The sequence below is a fragment of the Nothobranchius furzeri genome, chromosome 3, assembly GCF_043380555.1.
Source record: "Nothobranchius furzeri strain GRZ-AD chromosome 3, NfurGRZ-RIMD1, whole genome shotgun sequence".
Lineage (NCBI taxonomy): Eukaryota > Metazoa > Chordata > Actinopteri > Cyprinodontiformes > Nothobranchiidae > Nothobranchius > Nothobranchius furzeri.
Genome location: NC_091743.1, coordinates 64715968 through 64732919, shown reverse-complemented (window position 1 = coordinate 64732919; position 16952 = coordinate 64715968). Strand labels below are relative to the sequence as shown.

General features: G+C 39.5%; 2 protein-coding genes across 6 annotated transcripts; both read right to left on the bottom strand.

Annotated features, from left to right (window-relative positions):
• Positions 1–320: 320 nt before the first annotated feature.
• On the bottom strand, positions 321–9619 carry zmynd10 (zinc finger, MYND-type containing 10). 4 transcript variants are annotated; one of them, XM_054730263.2, is made up of 12 exons: positions 9525–9619; positions 7116–7224; positions 6930–7046; positions 6802–6855; positions 6545–6682; positions 6358–6446; positions 6150–6244; positions 1824–1996; positions 1379–1504; positions 1182–1303; positions 974–1099; positions 321–630 (listed from the first exon to the last, which is right to left on the bottom strand). In XM_054730263.2, exons 2-12 carry the CDS (start codon positions 7185–7187, stop codon positions 531–533), a joined length of 1212 nt encoding a protein of 403 aa, XP_054586238.1. In that variant the 5' UTR covers positions 7188–7224; positions 9525–9619; the 3' UTR covers positions 321–530. The 4 variants fall into 4 exon arrangements, with proteins under 4 accessions (XP_054586238.1, XP_015814468.3, XP_054586241.1 ...); XM_015958982.3 differs by lacking the exon at positions 9525–9619 and adding an exon at positions 8574–8834; XM_054730266.2 differs by lacking the exon at positions 9525–9619 and adding an exon at positions 8568–8638.
• nprl2 (NPR2 like, GATOR1 complex subunit) lies at positions 9308–16908 on the bottom strand. 2 transcript variants are annotated; one of them, XM_054730272.2, is made up of 11 exons: positions 16809–16908; positions 16230–16321; positions 15987–16155; positions 15783–15891; positions 12373–12509; positions 11936–12033; positions 11752–11788; positions 10351–10444; positions 10146–10263; positions 9900–10042; positions 9308–9624 (listed from the first exon to the last, which is right to left on the bottom strand). In XM_054730272.2, exons 3-11 carry the CDS (start codon positions 16146–16148, stop codon positions 9557–9559), a joined length of 966 nt encoding a protein of 321 aa, XP_054586247.1. In that variant the 5' UTR covers positions 16149–16155; positions 16230–16321; positions 16809–16908; the 3' UTR covers positions 9308–9556. The 2 variants fall into 2 exon arrangements, with proteins under 2 accessions (XP_054586247.1, XP_015814469.1); XM_015958983.3 differs by having other exon boundaries at positions 16513–16902.
• Positions 16909–16952: the final 44 nt, after the last annotated feature.

Genomic DNA, 16952 nt, shown 5'->3' with positions numbered 1-16952 from the left:
CAGAGGGGCTGAGCTGCTGCTCGAGGAGGAAGCGGAGTCGTGATGTAAAGAAGAGTGAAAGATGATATTGTGCTGCACATCCGGAATGTCTTGCATAGGGGGTGCTTCTGAGTCTGGAGAACAGCTGAGTGGGAGTAGAAACCCAAACGAGTCTCAGGTTTTAGGACTCTAGTGCACATTTACTAACAGGCTTTAAGTTCAACCCGGTCTGCAGTAAAAAAAATAAAAGTTTTTCATTTTACCGTTATGGCATGTCAGGGTTTCTGCAGAAGGTCATCCAAACCACAAACCCCTCCCTGCTGGAAGAAACTCAAACTGCAGTGACTGAAAAAAAATCAGCTGACTTTTTCTGTTAAAGCATAAGATGCAGTTTATTTGGGTACAGATATTAAAATGACATGCAAACACAAAAAAACATTTAATCAGCAAAACGTTAAGTTCTCTAGCATTCAGTGTTAATACAATAAACAATAAAGATCCAGTTTATTTGTATGTTCTGGTTCTTCTGCCACAGGTGCATGCAGCCCTCTTCAGGATTTCATTAGCCGCTCCTCCTGGATCTTCTCCACGGCATCAGCCATCAGCTGACAGGCTTTCTTGTGTTTTTCCCAGTGTTTCACCTGACATTCTCTATAAAAACAACACATTCGTCTGACGTTGACCTCTTTTTATTCACATCAAAAACCAGTGGGTGGTGTCAAAACATGAACTTAAAATGGTTTTTCAAGCCTTTATCTCCTCCCGTCTAGGTTACCGTGCAGTTGGTCCAGAACTCTGCAGCGAGGCTCCTTACTGGAGCAAGCAGAAGGGCTGACACCACTCCTGTCTGATGCCCCTGCTCTGGTCAACCATTACAATTCATTTGAGAATCCTGACAATAACTTTCAGGGCTCTATGGTCAAGCTCCTCCTTGACAGGTAGAAACTGTGAAATCTATTTAGAGGTTGCTACATAAATAAAGTTCCCTCCATACCTGTGGCAGTACCATTCTTTCTGGCATCGAGAGCATCTTTTTGCAGCCTCCCTCCCACAGGATCCACACTTTGGTTTCTCTGGGATTAAACCTTCCATCACATCCAAGTTATATGTCTGAGCCAACCTTGTAAAAACAATCAAAGCACTGAACATAGTTGAGTTGTTCCTGTTTCTTCATTCACTCAGATCTGTGCTTCCACCATTACCTCTGGGCCTGCTGCCTCAGATCACTGTCAGATAGGCTGAATGTTTCTTTGACTTGATACTTGGCTATCGCCTTCCACTTCCCAGCATTCTCTTTGGCAATGTAGCTCCAGATTTTTGGGATCTGTTAATTGAGGAAAAAAACTGTAAGAGGATGTACAAAATCACAGATGAGTGCATTTCTGCAAAAGTGTCTTACCTGCTCCAGAATGAGTTCTTTTTTTGGAGGGGCTGGTTCTGTAACTGCGAGATGAGCCAGAAAGCGCTGAAGTTCAACCAGGTTTGGTAACTGGTCAACCAGCACCTCGGTCAGGAATCCCCTGAGCTGCGGCACATAAACACCACATCAGCAGGAATAGCCACTACAACCATCAGAATACCGTGGAATATGACTGCATGAGAAAAAAATGTGATAGAAAGAGGATGCTCGAGGCTCTCTGGTTTTCTAATTAATGTTTAAGGAAGAGCACAAGTGGGCTTATAATAGGAGGAAACACCAGAGGAAAAACAACCTCTGGAAACTGGATCTCTGCTCTAACAGGGGAGGATGTCAGATAAGACAAATGAGAGCAACACACTAACTTAGACACTTCCTAAATGTCTACAGGAAGCACAAAGAAAGGTCAAAATCACTCCATGCATACCCTCAGAAGCTGACTCTTGTTGAAACTGTTGAAGTCGTACTTTCTTTGACACTCTTCCCTTAGAAGCAAGTTGTAAAGGGAAAGCCAGACCTGCCCATCCAGAGTAGTTATCTTTAAATGGTCCTCAGCTGGAATCGTCTGCCATTTGCCCTTAATGTATTTTTGTACTTCACCTGCAGGGGGAAATAGAAAGTGGGCATTGGATTAAAGTTGAAACGGCGAATCTACAAAACAAATTAGCTTCAAACTATTTTTCATGCCTCTTGAGGAGACGTGTGTAAGGAGGATGCTGGGGAAGATGACCACCATCTTAAAAAAACCCTCCCACCCACTGTGTTCCACTGTGGAGACCATGGACAGTTTCTTCAGAGGCAGGCTGAGACATCCCAGATGTAAAACAGAACGCTACCGTGGGTCATTCATCCCCTCTGCAGTAAGAGTGTTTAACTGGCATTATCCTGTTACACAATAACACCAATGCAAGACTCAGTATGTGTTCAATACCAGATTTACATAGAATGTCCTTGTCTCTTGCAGTATGCTGCAGTGTTGGAACCGAAGTTTTTTCCTTTTTTGATTCGTGGCTTTTAGTGGTCGAAGGTTACAATTCTAGCTTACTGCCTACGTGTATATACATGTACCTTTATTATTATATTTTCTTCAATTTATTCTCTTTAAGTTTTGGTGCTGCAGCTGTAACAAGCAAATTTCCCCAAAGTGAGATCAATAAAGTCTACTCTATTCTATTCTTAACATTCTAACATAGCTATGAATATACTGTGGAGACTAAAAAATTGAAAAACATTAATGAAGTGATTCCCTCGCATTTGTCTAAAAACATGAGCCAATAACACGGTTCGGACCAAAAACGAATGCAACTATTGGAAAATCTGGTTGTTGAATCGCAGCACTTCTGCACTTCCTTGGCTCCTCTATTAGAAAGAAAGAAAACTGTCTTTTACATGGCACCTCTCAAGATAAAAATCACAAGGCACTTCAAAATAACTCAAATTAAAGATTAAGATTTATACAATGATTAAACAATATAATAACAATGAGAAAAATGAAAAAGTGTGATTAAAAATGTAAGGAAAGGGAAAGAGAAAAAAAAAGGAAAAGGTAATCAGTGGATCCCGGGAAAGGCGGAATTGGTAGAAAGAGCAAGCTTATTCAGCAACAGAACACCACAGAGGTGTCGCATTGTTTCCCCAGCTTCAGTTTAATGTCCTGTTTGTGTTAATTGGTCCCACCTGCCTCTCGTTCCCTTATTACTTGTGCCCTCATGTATTTAAGCCCTGTCGGTTTTGTGTTGTGGGTCGGATCGCCCTCCTGTCCCTGGTCTTTTTTTTTTGTTAGTCTTGGTTCCTGACATCACCATGAATTAAACAGACTTTAAACCTTCTACAGCTGCTCCTGTGTGATTTTACCTGCTGTGGATCCAAACATCCTCACATCATGACAAGGTGTGAGAGGTTCACGGCTCAATAACAGAGAAGGAGAAACAGCCAGCTGCTACCACTTCAACTTTAGGCTAAACTACCAGACTTCCAAAAAGAAAACTACCACTTGAAGTCACGGACAACAAAAGATGTGTGGACCTTGAAAATAGTGTCTGGTGTTTATTTGAGTTGGAGTTATATAGCACTTTTCTTGGCACTCAAAGCATTTTCCATTTGTCACACACACTCACATTCACACACTGCAGATGATTGTAAGCTATGTAGCCTCCCTGGGGCAGTCTGACAGAGACAAGGCTGCCATTTTGCGCCATCTGCCCATCTAACAACCATCAATGCAGGCAAGTAGAGTGAAGTGTCTTGCTCAAGGACACAGCAGCAGAGTACCCCTAGCGGAAGCTGGAATCAAACCTGCAATCCGCTCTACCTCCTGAGCTACTGCTGCCTCAATAAGCGCACTCTCATTTCCTCTGGCAATGTGGGTTCCAGTTTCAAGCGGATGATAGCCAACAGGAGGGGGAGAGTTCCGCGACCGTGTTTAAAAGCTAGCGTTAAAGGCTGTAGGAAAAGATCATTCAATCACGCTGACGCTACAACTGTCTGGTATTTTACTTAAAATAGATTGACTAAGGGCATGCCCTTTCACTACAAAATTAAAGTTTAAAGGTGGAATTTAATAGCCTAGATTCTAGACCATCATTTGTCAAAGCAAAATAATTTAGCTTTGCATGTTGGTCTCGCTCCATTGGAACCTTCACTGCCCTGTCCAATACTGTGGCTGGCTAATCACAGCGCGTTTATTTAGAAAAACAATGTATTTTTGTCTTCTTTACTTTTTCCATAATGTATGTTGGATTGCCCCACTGACTGACATCCATAACGGTCCAATCACAGTGTTCTATTGGAACAGCAAGATGCTGGCGGCTCATTTGAAACAGCTTTGGCATCAACTTTGGACTATTTTCAGTTGGGCTTTTATTTGAGTCAAGAGAAAATGTTTATGTTTATGTATTTATCAGATGCTTTAGTCCAAAGCAACTTACGAGTGATAATGAAGCCAGCAGGTTGCCCTTGAGGCTAAAAACAAACATTAATCAGTCAATCCTAAGTGGTCGTGAGGCAGCATAATTAATCAGATATGCTTAATTTTATTTAGGAAAAAGATGTATCTGCATTTTTTGACAGACTTGGACTGCCTTGTTGGTTGACATCACATTGTTTATCCAATAGCACGCAGAGACAGTTTGAACTGTAGATCCTGCCCCACGACTAAGAGCCGTCAATTGGCAATGGCCAGATATAGGATGGCTTGCCAGGCTAAGAATTTAAAGGTCAGGATTGTCTCCACTGGCCAAAAGGATCTTACTGTTTTAACAATGTTTACTGTTTATTGTGATGAGCTTCTATTTTTAAAGGTCATATGAATCGGGTTGTTTATCATCTTAAACATTTGTCTAAGATGTTTATAAAGCCATTTCTCTCTACATGTGATCTTCAACTCTATTTAATCAGGGTTAATCGGAGCGCGTTGCCTTGTCAACAGTTATAAAATTGTGCAGGGAGAATTTTGGAGGGTACTAGGACATTTGAACATGCTTCCCCCATGTTGGCCTCATTACATTGGCTACTTGTTACTTATTTTATTGGTTTTAAAACTGTTGAAGGGTCTAGTTCCAGCCCACCTGTCTGATTCCTGCATGTCCTTTCAGACGCTCTTTATTCTCAAAACTTGTTGCTGCCTCTTAGTCTTGGGTGAAGATGAGATTGGATAGAGCTTTTTCAGTGACGGCTCCAAGACTCTGGAATGAGCTTCTGTTTCATATTAAACAGTGCTCCTCTGTGATGGTTTTTATGATCTAGGTCAAAAACCAATTTTTATTCTCTGGCTTTGAACTCGGCAAGATTTTTGACATTGTTGCTTACATAGGGTTGTGTGCACTGTGGTGAAATGAATGTGTCTGGAAACTAAGTGCTATGTAAATAAAAGTCGAGACGAGTCAAGAAGGCTCTAAGTGGAAGGCACAAAGGTAACAACTTGGGTGGCAAGACACTGTGTATGGACCTCAGTGATACAGCTGCAAGGGTGTTCAAGGCTTTAAGGGTGAAAAATAACATTTTAAAACTTTAAGTCCTATCATTTATTGAATATCATCTATTACCAACTTAATTAATTCAATTTTACATGAATATCTGTAAAGTGAAGAGTTTTGCCCATTTGTGTGTTTGCTTAAAGCTGCTGTCCGGAGTTTTCCTCTTTCGGGAATTATGTTTGATTTTTCAAAAATCCATAAAAGGGATTGTCTTATCATGCACTGATATAATGTAGGCAATGAGTCTGCTTTTTGCTAAGCCTGCCACCAGTCCCATAGATCTAGATGTAATATGCCTGAGTGCCAGCACTAACCATTAGCATTAGACTACAGCTTACGTACAGACGTTAATCACAGAGCATGCTCGAGCGTTTCAGGGCGTACCTCGGTTGATGCAGAGTTGAAGACCTTATTACTGAACAAGTAAGTCTTTAAAATATGATAGTATGAATATAGAACATAGAGTGAGCCTGATAATTGTAAAAAAATGTGTTTTAGCTCTGCTTGTTGGCTAGAGGAGCGCGTTCATGAATGAGAGGTGTTGCTTTCAGAAATCAAAGTAAGTCATGATGTGATACGCTCATCAGCCACTAGACGTGCGTCAGATAAAAGAAAAAATACAGACAGCTTTGAGTGCTTCTAAAAGTTTCATTGATTAGGGTTAGCCAGTGGTTCAAGGTGTATTTTGCTAACATCAAGGATAAATAAACACACACATACAAGATTTTAAAAACTGATTAGAATGATATTTTTGTGCTCCTTTCATACAAGTGATCTACCTTTGTTGCAGCGACCCCAAGGGCAGGAGTCAATCAGCTGAACCAGAACACACGGCACGTTGTGTGTGCACAGCATCCGATTGATGACACTGATACTGAGAAGATAAGAGCTTTAATTTCTGTGCAGTGCCTCATATCTATGAACATTTCCCATTTACTTAGAAAACAGGACAGACAAAACATCTGATACGCTCCAACGGTTGCGTACCTATCCGCATGTTCTGTGATGTAGCGGAGCACAGATACAGCTTTCAGGGAGATGTCAAACTCCAGCGCCGCCTTCTGCATTTGCAGTTCCTTTATCCAACCAAAACAAACATTGTGACTTATCCTGCAGAGTCAACAAGGTGTCTGAATAAGGTATAACAAAAATAGCTGTCACTCTGTGTTTTTACCTCTATAAAGGATATTTGGTTATGTTGGTCATGAGTCACAGCACTTCCCTTGGTCGCTTCGCTGGCCAGCAAGGTGAGTTTGCGATGGCAGTAATCCACCAAGTCAAGAAGAGAGTCATCAGCTGCCTCACATGAATCCTACACACACAAAAACACATAAAACGTCATTTACAACAACAGTTGTGCAGTTAAACTAATGCTTTAAGAATTTAAATGATCCTGCAAATGCTATTAGATGAATCTGAGCAATGACTTACCTTATGAAACATTATTGTTTCCAGTAGGTTTATGATTGTGGCTTCATGGTGGATCTGATGGTGGATCGGGCAAACATGTTAACAATTCAAGCAGATCTTCATCATTTCCCATCTCCTCTCACACTTACCACCATATAAAGGTGAAAAGTGTTTTTAGGTTTGAAGTCCTGCAGCTGACACATGATGGGAAACACTTTCTGCTTCCACACCTCCACAAGGATCATCTCATGGACCAGGACGGGTATCTACAATGAGGATTATGTCACTGATCTCTTGGTATTTTTATATCACAACCGTGTTGTGGTGGCAGCTACCTTTCCGAGTGACACCAGGAGCTCATTGATGTACTCATCGTGCATGGTGGAAGCATTCAGTATCGCCTGCATGTTTAGCTTCTCAATGTATTCGTGTTGTCTGAACCATCTGTTAACAAAGAAATAGACTGTAAAGGAGAAATTCATTGTCTTATCTGAAAAGGAAGTACATAACCAGGTTTAGGAACGAGAAAAAAACCCCCACCAAAATCTAAAACTGAATCATGAGAAAATCTAGAGAATAAAAACAATACATGCAAATTATACAACGTAGCTAAAATATTCTGATTAAGAACAATACAAATCTGCAATGTGGATATAAATTATTAAATACATACAAATATGTGCCAAGAAGTGCTAATAAACTGGATAGATTAAAAAAATGTTAAAGGTGTATTTTAAAAACGGCAGGGTTTGATTTGAGAACTCATTACTTTTTAATAAAAATGCAAGCATTGTTGTTCATTTATTTAAAGAGAAATACAAAAATGTATTTATGACTGGACGGAATTTTCTGTGATGCATACACACATTTTGTTAAAAATATATGTATTTTATGTCAAAAAGAAATACCTAAAACTTCAGACAGTCTTCAACTAGGATCCGATTCTTTTTTAATCCATCTGTCCTGAGTTTTATTTACATCCAGACTTAAGGCTGAGAAGTTCTTGCAAAGGTCCAAAAGTCAAAGTCAGCTTCAATGATGGTCACACTCCATCACTGAGAACAGTGGTTCCCAAGGTTGGGGTCGGGACTCAACTGTGGGTCACCAAGAGCTACATGGTGGGTCTAGAGATAATTTTCAGAAATCAAAATAAAGAAAACTGAAGCAAAAATTTCAGCATTAAAAGTTCAAAAACTCCCTAAATTGTCATTAATTTAAATAAGTGAATCTGAGCTGAAGTGTTTTCTTGATGCCCTGTATTATTCAGCTTTTTGAGCATGTTTGTGCAGTCATATCACAGATATATGAGGTCACATGTTTTGACAATTATTATTTTGGGCATCTGAAGCCGAGAAGTTTGGGAATCACTGACTTAGAAAAACTTCTGACAGTCACTTTTTATGAGAATTTTGTCCATCATTTTCACATCTGTCCTGTCACTTTTAAATAAATACAAACCACCAGCAAGATTTAGTCACTAGTTAACATAAATCTCAGTTGAAACCCTCCCAATGATTTGTTGCCCTAAAAAAGCTGAAGAGATTTACCTCCGTGGTAACTGAATGTAGTGAACGCGAAAGTCCAGTTTAAAACTGAGGTTCGTACAACTAAAAGTTACCATTTAGATTAACTGATAAACAATTTGATAAAGCAACAATCAAGTTTTTAAAATATAGCTCACAACATCTGGATCCCATTTTAAAAATGGTTTAATTCTTTTCCTCCACATCTCATCTGCTGACTGACCAACAAAACAAGTAGCCTAAGCTAAAGTCATGCTAGCGTACTTTTACCTGGAAGAGCCCAGGTCTTTTACAGAAAAAGTTTCCAAACTTTGAATGAACCCTTCCGCTTCCACAGGCAGAATGACCGACGTTTCCATGTCGATATGTAACTATTTACCAATTCAAATACCCCTTTTTATTCGCTACAATGTTTAGAAACACGGTTTCCTTGGTAACTACATACTGCAAATAATCGTAACCGCCGATGTGGGGCGACAAATCTTCACCTAAAAGTACGAACCGGTTGAACGAATGGATTGGCTGCTGCGTTGCTAAGCAACAGGAGCAATGGACGTCCTCAGATGACCTGGCCTCACGCTCCGGTTTTTCTTCATTCCGAAACAGACAAATTCAAAACAAAACGACTGACCTTCTACAAAATGACTTTTTACGTCAAATAAAATTCCAAAAAGTCCATAACTTCATTTTAATAGCAAATACGTAAAAAGTTTAGCAGTTTATTTAGAAATTAGAAATTCAATCATGTTTCTAAAGTTTTATGTGCCTGCTGTAATGAGTTTTGTGGTGACATTTTAAAATGCTAATCTACGCATTTTATACATTCAAATAGGTTATTGTAAATATCTATTCTGTGTCTTCTTTACTAAAATTTTCTACACAAAGTATGATTAAACTAAGCATAAAGAACAGTTGATCCTGTTTGTTTTAGTTTGTGTCATATGAATGAGCAGCTCTTGATTTATTATTAGTCATAACAAAAATACAATGAAAAACAATTTTAACCTTTTTTCTACTTTGTTTAATGAACACACAATTATGTGAGATATGCAGCAAATTAAACTCGTTTGAGGTTACCGATTCACAGGTCTTCTTCATAACTTGATCAAAATAGGAAGCAGTCAGTTACTGATAAAATTCACATATAACCAAATAGAGCTTTTCAATGACAGAAACAATTTGGTTTATTAAATCAAAGACATCATTTCTCAACAAAGGCACCTTTGGTTGAGGCATCTTTGTTTTTTCAGGCATCACTTCCAGCACACAACTATATTGGGGTCGTTTTCCAAACGTTCATCCAGCTCCTTGTAACTAATACCTGTGAAATAGACAAGATTATAAGCAAAACATAACAATAATTAGATTTTTTTCCCTACCAGCAGCAATTATTCGTTGTTGTAACTAACTTAAAGAAAGCACTTAAATAAAACCTTGCCAATGACATTTTATTATAATCTGTGATATTTTGGAAGAGATTAGCTGAGAGTGGTTAATTATCCTGCTCATGTCTACAGTAGTCATGGAAACAACATGCAGGCCAAGCACAGAAACAGCCTTTTCTACATGATGGAAAAGTGTCAAAGGAGAACACGCCTGTTTTGCAGCAGATCTCATCATAACTATGACAACCAGTGTAGAGTCGAGGCGGTCTGCTTCTCTCGTCACGAATCACCTTCACTGGATACTTCTGCAGCCGGCGAATGAGAGACTTCATCAGTCCAAACTGGATTAGTCTCCTGGGCAGGGAATATGACACTGTTTTAAGAAAACACCACTCTGCTGCGACTTTACAAGAACAGTAAAGTCCTTTTAAGACTGGATATGGTGAGTGACCCCAACCTCTCGTCAACCCTGTGAAGCTGCTGAGAGTAGCGGGAGCAAAGGTCTCGTACTGTGGTTCCTGGGCTCAGACCGCAGTACAGCTGGAATACATCTCTCAGACTGGCCCGTTTCTGACCTGATTGTGTCCAAAATAAATACATTACTGCACTGTAACATAATTAAATAACGCCAACCTCCAAGAATAATCCCAACCTTTTCTTACCGTGCTTTGTGACATAGCCGAGACATTCCTCCTGAATGGATTTGTCATCAATAAGGCTCTGAACTTTTGGGGTTGTGCAGTACACATTAGAGTACTAGAAGAAAGAAAGGCACAAAATAAATAAACCTTAAAGAAGTTATTCCTATAAAAATAAACCAAAGAGTTAGCCTGGCAAGCCACTATACATATATAGCCTGGCCACAACCCATAGACAGAGCTCAGTCGTGGTAAGGAATCTACCGTCATCTTTCAAACTGTCCGTGCATTAGACAGCACTGGGATCAATCGGAACAAAGGACAACATGATGTGTTCATTGCTACAGAAATCAATCAATAGGGCAGTCCACCATAAACTGCCAAAGAAGAAAAAGCAAATTCATCTAAAGGACTCAAAGGTGTTGAACACTCATTTAATCAATACATTTGCAGTGGCCTCTGTTAGGAATGAATGCCCTGCAAGCCATACTTGGGGCAAAAAAAGCCCAGATGCACCTGGATCAGCACGGACAAGTCTGCTGCAGCAGAGTAGCACAACACGGTAGGATTTGGAGCCTTATTTCCTGACATTTGGGCTTCTTGTCCCTGACTGGATAACAGCAACAAGACTCTACCACTGATTCCGTGTGCTCTGCAATGTGGATGTTTTTGGATGTTTTATCTCCACAAATAACACTGGAGGTGTTCTGCTGTGTGGTGGAGTTACTAATGTTAACGGTTAGCTTTTGCTAGCACAGACATTTTCTGCCGTCTCTTGGACGCTAAATCAACAGCCGTCCCTCTCGTGACTCAAGATGGGTGAGTCCATGAATTTTCAATGACAGTGTGACGTAGATCTGTCAGGCTTATCCTAGAGTTTCACCGTCTATTTTCAATCAGAAGCTAATGCAGGAGATAGGTGTAAGAGACTATTTTCATGTTCGGCCTGCATGAAAAACTCAGTGACCGACTGTAATCAGAAGAAATAATTTAAAAATGGTTTTTCAGTGATCAACACCTTTAAAGTACCTATATCCGCTCATGTCTCAAAGAAAGAGTCTAAATTGTCCAAAGTTGATACCAAAGACGTTTCAAACGAGCGCTGTTCCTGAACTAACACCGTTTTTGTAGTTTTTCCTCTGTAACAGCTTTTGTGCTAAGCCAGCCCAAAGGTGACTGGCCAGAACTAAAATTGATTGACAGCAGACATGTTGAGGCTACAAGACCAATCTGCAGAGCAAAATCTTTTCTACTGCTAGTTTGTCAAGATCTCTAGGCTTCTAAAGGGTTTCAATGACAACACCGAACATTTAATAAAGTTTACATTCAAACAGTGACTTATTGCAATTCATTTTATGATCAGCTTCACCAAATAATGAACGCATGCAGTAGAATGAGAGGTATTCTGTAGATTTATTTATGTACCTGGAATATTGACACCAATGTCACGACTCCATAATACCTGCAAAGGCAAAGCACATTTAATTAAGTTTTTTTATTGTTTCTACTGTAAGGGCAACATTTATCTATTCTATTAACGGTTGCACAATTTAAAAAAATGCAATCAATCTGAAGAGCTGTTGCTCAAAACCATAAAAAAAGCACTTACAAAAGATTCTGAACAGCAATACGAACGAGATTCAGCTCCACATCTGCTTCAGCAGAAATCTTCTGGATGTGTCTGAATCCATCGATGTACGGCAAAATCTGGAGAAAAAAAAAAAGAACACAAAGTCTTTGTACAAAAGCTCCATGACCTCAACTTGCTGGGTGAAAACAAACATTCACTTTTTTACGAACTACAAAAATGAGAAATCTGTATTTTATTGCAGCAATAATGCTGTATTGTACCACTTAAAATGCACCTCCTCCTGGAAAAGAGCCTCATTTCCACACTTAGAGCAATGAAAACTGAAAAACGCTTCCGTATCACTCTTTCTAAAGAGATAACAAGCTTTAATTCACAAGTATTTCACTTATTGCTTCTTGGAATTTAGGCCTGCGTCTTATCCAGATTACTCGGAAGCCACACGGCGCTGGACTTGCCTGTTGAGTGGTGAGATCCCACTGAGATTTGATATAAAGGTCTTTGCAGTGGGTAAAAACGGGAACGTCGTATTCTTGAACTATCGGTGGGTCCTTTCGGAGCTGGATCAGTTTTAGATGGATGGTGTTGGCATCATCTGGAACAGAGAAAGTGAATCACACAAAATTAAAATAAAGTCACTAATCTTGGCATAAATCAGCTGTAGTTGTTTCTGGGGTTTCAGAAGAGCGTTCTAGCCTCAGTTTCTAAAAAGAAATGTTATGGAATATTAGTAAAACTGAGTTTATGATAAAGTTTCCTAGTTTTGTTGTTTCAGAGACGTGTAAGAACACATGGGTTTAAAGTACAGAATTGAACATGAGTTTAAAGAGCAAGTCACCCCAAATCAACTTTTTTCCCACTGGAACTGAGTGTCTAATACTGCTGTAGACACGTGTAGTCATTATTTTAGACATTTTTGTGCTTTTTATTTAAAATGTAATAATTCAGCCTAAAACCCCACCCTCTTCAGGATAAACTCTTTTCATGTCTTTTTGATAGGTAATATAAACAAACTTTACTTACTAATTTTAATTTAAAATGACGCTGCTCAACCCTCCACTCAGGAAAAAAAAGCTTACAAAATTTTCCAAAGCCCCTTATGAAACAAAGATATACTTATGCAATGGGCCTTGAATAATGACACAGCGCATACCTGGAATACTCAAATCCATCATCACTAAGTGAAATGTCAGCACACCTTTTCCCCAGTTTTAAAGTAAAAAAAAAATAAAGGAGGTTTGCTCATTCCCACTCAGCTAAACCCACACAAATGAAAACTCGAGGTTGCCCCATGTGCAAATAATTACTGCTTAGCATTTGATACAATGGCTTGCTAAAAAGGTTTTGACTGACGTTTTTAAACAATCCTCTTCCATACGTCAACGAGTCTCTAATGTCAGAGGCCGTTTCATCAGGTTTTCTCAGAACTGTTTCCGAACATTCTTGCTTGAACACATTTTTTTTCTCCTCCTCACCTTCCTTAAAGTAGCAGGAATTCAATCATTATTCAGTAGTTTTGTTATAGACTTGACGCAGTGTTTTGAATGATTCCGTTTTGTCAATAAGACAGACGACCTTTAATTTGAATATTTTAGTTTAAAGAAAATAAATAACTTTTCCCTTATCTTATCACTGTAGAATTGATCAGACTTAATGGCTGAAAAACAAGCTCAAATGATCAGCCCCATATCACCATGCTTAGCACTTTATGATCAGGATTGATGTATCCAAGATTAGCTTTAACTGCGCAGGGTGTAATGTTTTTAGTTGTTTACTCTCTAATTCTGTGTATCACATTCACACACTTGTTCTTTCATTTATATTTCTCACTGATGTCTACTCTAAATATTCGTATTAGCTTAAAATTTCACATTTTTACATACGTAAAATGTGGTTAACGCTCCATAATCATGCACCATCTAGAAATACCATAGCTGTTTAGGGACATTTAAGATATAATGCTCCTCGTGTCGCATTTGCACTTTGACAGGAAAGTTCTCCTCCCTCTAAATGTTATGTGGGAGTGACACCTGTTCTCTCTATGGCAGCCTTACTGGTTAGGGGAAATTCTGCTCATTCCCCTTGGGTTGCTTGATCTGCTACATGTGATTGCTGGATTGAAAGCTGGAAGTTGTTTAAAACTGTGGTGGTGTGTGCACAACCGCGGTGTTGAGGGAGAAGAGTAACATGGCAGACACTGTTGTTGCTGCAGCACTGGAGCGAGAACACAGCAGCTGCTAATGACTGACCAGACCCGTTCTACATATATTCACAGGTCACTAAGAGAGAGCTCTCTAATACCTGAGAGAGACGCTGATTGCACGAAGCTGGAGAAACATTAAATAAAACATGCAGGCAGTTGAAAGCTGGTGTGTGGTGGTTTCTACATTGCCTTTTTGACGTGCGTGGTCTACTGTAGCTGCAATACCCACTCTGAACTGCGTGGCGCTAAGGAGTTGAATGTTGTTACACACATTTGGGCTTTAAAGGGGCATTATGGAAGTTTGACAACCAAAACATGTATAGAAATAATAAATTTCTTCTTCATACATTCTCCTGCAGTGTCCTGGTCCTGTAGAAAGAGCCTGATTGCCTGTTTTTCTGTAAAATCACAGAAAAAGAGAGCTGCTCGGGTCGAGCAGGCTGCTTCATGCACGTTCACGCTCAGGCATAGCCCGTAGCATTTGCTATCCGTAGCTTTAGCAGCAGTGCCAACTCAGCGACTTTGTCGCTGTTCCTAATGCCTAGTGACGGACCTAGCTACATTTCTGAGGACCCTTAGCTACTGTACTTTCTTTAGAACTTTCTTCTAGATATTTCCTGCAAATTAGCAACAAAATAGCCATTTTCGCTCTGAACCGTTCTTTGGTTTGACGTTGTTTCAGGTGTTATTAAGGATATAAAAGTTACAGATACTATGAATGTTACTGGTGTGTAGCTCACCTTGTAAGGTGTCTGACTCTCATGCAGAAGACCAGGGTTCGATTCTGGGTGTGAACATAGTTTATTTAGTTTTTTTTTCACATTAATGTTATATTTTTTTGCAGTAAGATGCCCAAATTTGTATTTGAGACTCGCCGAACGGCATTGAATTCACAGATAAAAAAGATGTGGGTTCAACTTTCATTTTGGAACAATTTTTCAAGCAAGGGAAGGGAATGATCTGAGCATGCAGGAGGACTGACCCATCATAAACCTTTGTCGACTGTGCTGAAGAGAAAGGTACAGAACCAAATTATTTAATTAATTAGCTGTGCATTCTCCTGTCCTCTGGGCCACACACACACACACACACACACGCGCACACACACACACACACACACACACACACACACACACACACACACACACACACACACACACACACACAAGGGACTATCTCAGCTGTTATTTTTGTTAAGGAGTGTGCACGTACAGCATGCGTGCCTCGTGCAAGAGCCTACTATTGAAGCTGCCATTACGCGTTTGGCCTGAGGGGGCAATCGCGAGTATAAAAATTCAAAAGTCCATAAAGTCCCTTTAAGTTATGGTTTACCTGTAAGCAAGCCCAAGAGCTTGACTCAATTCAATATCGGATCTGGAGCCACGTTTGTAAATTAATATAAGTCTAAATGAGAATTTCATTTGTAACAGCACTACAGCAGTTCATTTGAGTCATATCAACGCTAATTGTTCCACAATATTAAAGCAGAGGCAGATGTGGTGATTGTTTGAGACACTGTTTTCAGACGTGTTAGCTCAAACCTGAAGACACCATGGACCCGCTTTACATCACATGTTTTGTAACACACAACACACAATTGAGGAAGTAAATTTTGCTTGGTTTGTGTTCATAATTAAATCTACAGAACAAAATAGAAAACAATACCAATCGGTAAGGTGCAGGCTCCTGTGGCGTTAAGGTCCTCTAGCAGGGTCGACATGATGGGTATGAGTTTATGCTTACTCTCTTCTTTTGATATGAATCCACTTTCCAACTGCAACAAAATGCAGAAAAAAACATGAGCATCACCTCTTAGATGTCTCACTGGAAAAGAAAGAAAAAGCAATCCCAGAACGCATTGCACATTACCTCCAGAGTTGTGAGGTACCCAGACAGCTTCTTGACGATTGGTTCAAGAGCGCACGTGTTGGTCTGAGCATCACAAACAAAACCGAGGTTAAACAGAAGGGCATTTCGACTATACTTTTTATGCTCGATGCACACCGGGCAGCCAATCAGCTTTTTATCCATCGCAGTCCTATAAAAAATAAAAAAATTGTGTCAGAAGTTTGACTTTAAAAAATATCAACTTAACAAGCATGGATTACATACACTGTAATTAATTTGTTTTGTAGTTCTGGTTTGGTGATAATGTAGACTTGAACAGTATCAAATAACTCTCTTGAAATGTATTCCTCTGGAACCTGTCAAAATATAAGTAAGGGGAAAGAACAAAGTCATATAAAGTAGATTGTTTAGCACGATATAATAAATAACACAAGAAACTCACAATATGGGTCAGACCAATAACAATCAAATAGAAGATTAGTACTCAGACGCAGGAAGAAAGCAAAGATTAACTTTGATTTCTACTATAACAAGCATGTTTACTTACCTGGTAGGTTATCTTTGGGCCCAGAGTAGGATGAAACTCACTAAAAAATATACACTCTATTCGAGTGGCCATGTCTGTGATAAGCTCCAACCAGGGTTTTAAATGTGGTTGTTAAAAATAACTTCACCTGAATGCTGTCAGAGAGACAGCCTCCTCTCCTCTTTAACTACAACAGAACAAGCTAGCTGTTAGCTTTTACGTCGAAAAAGAAGCAAATGCGAGCCTTTTGAATTATTTTTAAAAACTACCGCACGGAATAGGAAACAATTAATGTGAATATTTAGTTAAAAGCGTACTTGCACTGGTGAAAATGTTATGAAGTGAGACTTTGAGCTGCTTGAATGAGCTACTCAAACAGATATGGAGGACAACAACAATGCTGCATTCACGGACTGTACGGAAGCTGCAGCTTCTCGTGTTTGCAACAAATATAGCTTGAA

What these genes read in the sequence shown, in the direction of transcription:
- zmynd10 (XM_015958982.3), bottom strand. Translation starts at nt 8,662, where the DNA reads ATGGAAACGTCGGTCATTCTGCCTGTGGAAGCGGAAGGGTTCATTCAA. An exon ending in ACCAAATATCCTTTATAGAG is followed by an intron (nt 6,447 to 6,544) that starts GTAAAAACACAG and finishes GGTTGGATAAAG; the next exon opens with GAACTGCAAATGCAGAAGGC. An exon ending in ATCACAGAACATGCGGATAG is followed by an intron (nt 6,245 to 6,357) that starts GTACGCAACCGT and finishes TTATCTTCTCAG; the next exon opens with TATCAGTGTCATCAATCGGA.
- nprl2 (XM_015958983.3), bottom strand. Translation starts at nt 16,584, where the DNA reads ATGGCCACTCGAATAGAGTGTATATTTTTTAGTGAGTTTCATCCTACT. An exon ending in CGGCTATGTCACAAAGCACG is followed by an intron (nt 10,264 to 10,350) that starts GTAAGAAAAGGT and finishes GGACACAATCAG; the next exon opens with GTCAGAAACGGGCCAGTCTG. An exon ending in CTTCACAGGGTTGACGAGAG is followed by an intron (nt 10,043 to 10,145) that starts GTTGGGGTCACT and finishes TTCCCTGCCCAG; the next exon opens with GAGACTAATCCAGTTTGGAC.